This window comes from Apium graveolens, chromosome 10 (genome assembly GCF_009905375.1).
Source record: "Apium graveolens cultivar Ventura chromosome 10, ASM990537v1, whole genome shotgun sequence".
Lineage (NCBI taxonomy): Eukaryota > Viridiplantae > Streptophyta > Magnoliopsida > Apiales > Apiaceae > Apium > Apium graveolens.
The window spans coordinates 191,603,850-191,609,001 of NC_133656.1; the positions used below are offsets into that span (position 1 = coordinate 191,603,850).

Sequence of the window (5,152 nt, forward strand, 5' to 3'; positions counted from 1 at the left end):
AGGGAAGTGTAACAGGGTGTAAAGTTCATGATCATGCACCTGCAGTTACTCATCTTTTATTCCCAGATGACAGCTTTCTTTTTTGGAAAGCTAATATGGAGGAAGCAAGAGCTGTTAAGGATATTTTGCAGAGGTACGAAACAAGGTCGGGGCAAGAAATTAATTTTCAAAAATCCTGTATCTTTTTTAGTTCCAATGTGAGAGTGGATAAATAACAGGAGATCAAGAATCTGTTTGAAGTTCATAATGATTTGAGTGAAGGGAAGTATCTGGGGCTACCCTCATTTGTAGGTAAGGCTAAGAAAAGAGTTTTTGATTTTTTGAAGGATAGAGTGTGGAAGAAAATTCAAGGATGGGGTACAAAGTGTTTATCGAAGGCCGGTAAAGCTGTTTTTCTCCGGAACGTAGCTCAGGCAGTGCCTTCTTATGCAATGTCGTGTTTCCTTCTTCCAAAGTCGCTGTGCAAAGAGATTGAGAGAATGCTAAATAGTTTCTGGTGGGGTTCAAAGGAGGGAAGTAGGAAAGGAATAAAATGGTTGTCATGGGCTAATATGAGTATCAGTAAGAATATGGGTGGGTTAGGCTTCCGTGATTTATATGGGTTCAATCTGGCGTTACTTGGGTAACATTGCTGGCATTTTCTGAGTAATCCGAGGTCGCTGGTGGCAAGAATCTTCAAAGCAAAGTATTATAATAATACCACTCTTTTTGATGTTGTTCATGGGGGTGGATCGAGTTATGTGTGGTCAGGGTTGTGGCAAGCAAAGGAGTTGATGAAGGATGGCTATAAGTGCACAGTAGGGAATGGTGATAAAATTAAAGCTTTCAAAGATCCTTGGGTGAGTGGGGTAAACCTGTATAGAGTAAGTAATGTGTCATCTACTGATTATAATGATATGCTAGTCAGGGAACTGCTTGCTCCTGATGCGAGATCGTGGGATGTGACAAAGGTCAACAGTTTGTGCTCAGACTGTGATGCCAAAGCTATTTTGGCGATACCTATCCCAAAATATCAGGTTCAAGATCATCTAGCTTGGGTGGATTCATTTGACGGTAGCTACTCAGTAAAAGCTGGTTATAGGTACTGGTTAAGGCAATGGGGGGAAGGAAGATAAGCATCAAGACATAAAGGGTAGATTAATTGGTGGAAATTATAGGTGCCTCATAAAGTGAGATTCTTATTATGGCGTCTATGTAGAAATAATATTCCTGTGAGAGGTCTTTTGCATAGCCGGGGAGTTCAAACCATAATTTTATGTCCTATGTTTGGGTCTGACGTGGAGCCTCTTTTGCACGTGTTTCTGGATTGTTGTTTTGCTAAGAGCTGCTGTAATTATATGGGAATAGATATAGAGGCTAGTGTTATTGAAAATTGTAATGACTGGCTGCTTAAATGCTTGGCTAATTCTAGTGCTGAGAAGATGATAAACATGGCGAAAGTATTGTGAGGAATTTGGTCTGCGAGAAATCTCAGAGTTTAGGAGGAAAAAAGTATGACAGTTGATATAGTTATGCAATGGAGCAATAATCAAGTGATGCAGTGGCAAGAAACTCAGAAGCAGAGAGGAAAGTATACGAATTCTAAGAAAAGTGGTTGCAGTCAGCTCATCACGAGATGGAAACCTCTAGAACAGGTATATTAAAAATCAATGTTGATGCAGCGGTGAAACAAGGTACTCCTAATTATGGAGTTGGTATGGTACTTCGAGATCAGTTGGGGAGTTTCTGTAGAGGCCGAGTTGTTTTCCATGCAGGGGAAGTGGGGGTCTTTGAAGCAGAGACCAAAGGAGTTTTAGAAGCTTTAACCTGGGCTACTCAGATGTGCATTCCTAAGGTGGTTGTCGAAACTGATTCGTGGCTTTCAGTTCAGGCAGTAAACAATGGGTCTGCAAATTACCTGGAGGTTGGCCACATGATCCAGGAGTGTCGTAGCATTCTTAGACAAAATCCAGATTATTCAGTGTCTTTTACTAGAAAGTAAACCAATAGAGTTGCCAATCTTCTAGCAAGGGTACAATGGGCGGTTTATTGCTTTCAAGATTATCTTTCTCCTCCACATGATGTGTTGGAGAGTCTTATGTATGATGTTGCTTCTATCTAATGAAATTTCGTAATTTTCAAAAAAAAATACTTTTTTACAATCGATTTTTCATTTGATGAAGAGGTCTTTGGAAAATCATCCAATCTCCTTGTAGCCTATATATTATCTCGTATCTCACACATGTAATTCCATTATAATCCGCTAATGTGTGTGTAACCAGTTTTACACTACACCATAGATTGCTTATAGCAACGCCAAGATAACATGGCCTTATGTGTTATATATGTTGTAATATATAATAAGAACTATTTGGAACACTTGTAACATATATGAAAAGAGTTGAAGAATACTTGCAATATATTATAAGAAATGAAGCTCAAAATCAACTTTTGCCAGTTTTTGCCAACTTTTTTTTTGAATTTCTTATTCTTCCACTTCTTCCGAATAGCTAGATTGGTCCATGAGCTTCAAAATCAAGCTCTACCGTCTTTCCATTATCATCATCAGTCTAATTCCTGATCTGGGTTTGCCTGCAAATATATGCCAATTATTATTAAATAATTGCAATAACACAATCGACAAAAAAACTGCAAATATGTATAAACAAAATTTACCCTGTTTGTATGACCCATGTGAGTTTTTGGATATAATTGATGCTTTGCAGAAATTGTTGTATATTCACCATCCAAGTTAGTAATTTTCTACGATAAAATAACCTAAAATGAGTATTCGTTCATAAATGAAATACAATACACCAAAAATAGATCAGTGGCTTAACATACCATTTCACTACGAAGCTGGACGAAACTAGTACGACCAGCAATGTGAGTACCAGTCACCTTTTTCCGGTTTGCTACATTTTTTTTAGCTTTGTCTTGCACATCTTCGTCACTCCAATACTTGAGAATTACCATAAATTGTTCCAATTGAATGTTTGCAGGCTTGCTTTTTATACGGTCCCTATCATTGTCAAACTGCTTAAAGTATCGTGACTTAACACGGCTTTTGTATACCCTCCAGTTATCATCCAGCGTGTTCAATACCCAATATTTCCCTTCTTCTCGAATAATGTACTTTGTCTAGTGAAATAATTGATTAAAAATATTAATTAAGTATATACTAAACAATTAACAACTAGTTCAATTTAAAAATATAGTGAAAATTAAACAAAAAATTTAAAAAACAAAAATAGTGCTTTTTAACTTCACATATTCCCACCGACCATTTTTTTCTTCTTCTGGAACTCAAGACCAACTAAAAAAATTCAGTGGAATACATAACCTTGCTATCGTCCCCAAGAATCTTTCTTCCTCAAGTCATTAACTACTTTATCTTTGCTTGAGTAAGGCTGAAATTCAAAATTTAAGGAGATAATTGGCCTATCTTCGAGCTTTCATGTAAAGACATGATTCATCTTTGTAGGTCCTCTACGCCTTTGATTTTTAGTACTACTTTTACCTATATGAAAGTAGACACAAATTAGTGGATTCATCTTGAGTGAAACCATTACTTAAAATGACAATAAGTTACCTGTCTTCAATGTCTCCGTCAGGGGTGCAAAGTTTTAATGATGAGCTTCCAAATTAGTAGTCACAACTTGCTTGTCATGTGTGTTTTGCATTTCCCTTTTCTATTTTTGAATTTTTAAGTATGCATCCATAGTACTAATTACTTGGTTGTTAGGAACACTTTCTAGCTTGGTGAGATCAATAGGTAGTGGAGGGGATGGAGGTAGTGGAGGGGATGGATGGCGGCCAACTGGTTTTAACGACGTAGGTGGTGATTTCACCCCATCAGTAGCCTTACAAAAATACAAAAAAAATAGATAACCTCAAACTACAATCCAGAAGTCAGGGGAAAAAATCGTGAAGTTCAATAAATTTAGAAATGTACCTTTTGGGCATTATTAACTAATGAACGCATCGTTCGTCTGACCGTGACATCCTTTCCCTTCTCAACTCTCCTTTTACGCTATAAAATCAAAAATACGGTCAAAACACAAAAGAAAAGTGATGTTATGATATTATTTTTAAAAATAATAATGTCATACACCGGAAAGAATAACATGTGCGTCTTCCTTTTCACTTAAACTGTCATGTCCACAAATATACAGTCTGTCAAATTCCAATTCCAGATCAGACCATACCTCTACAACCTTTTTTCTTAATTTTTTCATGGATTATGTAGCTTCGACCAACTCAGCTTCCTTCTCCTTCAGATTCAGCTTTTCTATTTCTCTCTAATTTTCTTCAGCTCTGACCCTTCTCTTCAATTAATAATCTACAACAATGGCCTACATTAAAGCCACAAATTATAAACTCAAAAATGTGTATGATACCATGTGATATTATGAAATGGACATAACCAAAATTATACCCTGCTACTTGCTTTCTCTTTGCCACTTGGACCTGGCATCTCCATTTCACTTGGATTCTTCTTCTGCTGGAGCTCATTATCACTTGCGTTTTTGTTCACCTTTTCAGTTGCATTCTTTTTCTCCGTCTACTCACTTACAATTTTTTTCTCATTATCACTTCTTTTTTTTCTTTTTTTTGTTAATCTACTTATTAGGTACGTTTTCAATCGATTTTTTTCTGCTCATATGCATCCTTGGCCAACTTCTTTTTATCTAGTAGTTGTTGTTTAAGTTCTTGAACGGTCACAAACTTTCTTTTACATACAACAGTAATTACGAAAAAACATTAAAAATTATGTCAATCTCACACAAAAGTAATTACGAAATGTAGCCAACTTTACCTTCAAAAAATCTTGTCCTTGGTCTTACGATTACATGGGGTTGGGTCTGACTTGCAGGCTCAATAGCTTTGTCAACAACCCTGTCAACATAAAAATAATTGTCTGCCATTTCCTGAGAATAACAAAAACATGAAAAATTCATTAGTCCACACATTTTACCAATATTAGAAGGTAAAAATTAACAAGTAACTGAACTACAACTAATATATTACCACTTAAACTTAACAAGTAAATTACAACTAATATGTTAACGCAAAAAAATTAACAAGTAAATTACAACTAATATATTAACTATAAAAATTAACAAGCAAATTATAACTAATATATTACCACTAAAAATTAATAAGTAATGAA

At 35.8% G+C, this 5,152-nt stretch overlaps 1 protein-coding gene across 4 annotated transcripts; it reads right to left on the reverse strand.

Moving 5' to 3' along the window:
- Nucleotides 1-2,347: 2,347 nt before the first annotated feature.
- LOC141693487 (uncharacterized) lies at nt 2,348-4,905 on the reverse strand. 4 transcript variants are annotated; one of them, XM_074498597.1, is made up of 7 exons: nt 4,418-4,905; nt 4,092-4,334; nt 3,935-4,012; nt 3,572-3,842; nt 2,824-3,499; nt 2,656-2,742; nt 2,348-2,571 (listed from the first exon to the last, which is right to left on the reverse strand). In XM_074498597.1, the coding sequence occupies exons 2-4, from the start codon at nt 4,215-4,217 to the stop codon at nt 3,672-3,674; spliced, it is 375 nt and encodes a 124-aa protein (XP_074354698.1). In that variant the 5' UTR covers nt 4,218-4,334; nt 4,418-4,905; the 3' UTR covers nt 2,348-2,571; nt 2,656-2,742; nt 2,824-3,499; nt 3,572-3,671. The 4 variants fall into 3 exon arrangements, with proteins under 4 accessions (XP_074354699.1, XP_074354700.1, XP_074354698.1 ...); XM_074498598.1 differs by having other exon boundaries at nt 4,092-4,321; XM_074498599.1 differs by having other exon boundaries at nt 4,188-4,334.
- Nucleotides 4,906-5,152: the final 247 nt, after the last annotated feature.

Excerpts from the sequence above, each read along its gene's own strand:
- LOC141693487 (XM_074498598.1), bottom strand. The coding sequence starts at position 4,217 with ATGAAAAAATTAAGAAAAAAGGTTGTAGAGGTATGGTCTGATCTGGAA. Across the intron at positions 4,013-4,091 it reads CACATGTTATTCTTTCCGGT|CGTAAAAGGAGAGTTGAGAA; the intron begins GTATGACATTAT and ends TTGATTTTATAG. Across the intron at positions 3,843-3,934 it reads TAGTTAATAATGCCCAAAAG|GCTACTGATGGGGTGAAATC; the intron begins GTACATTTCTAA and ends TATTTTTGTAAG.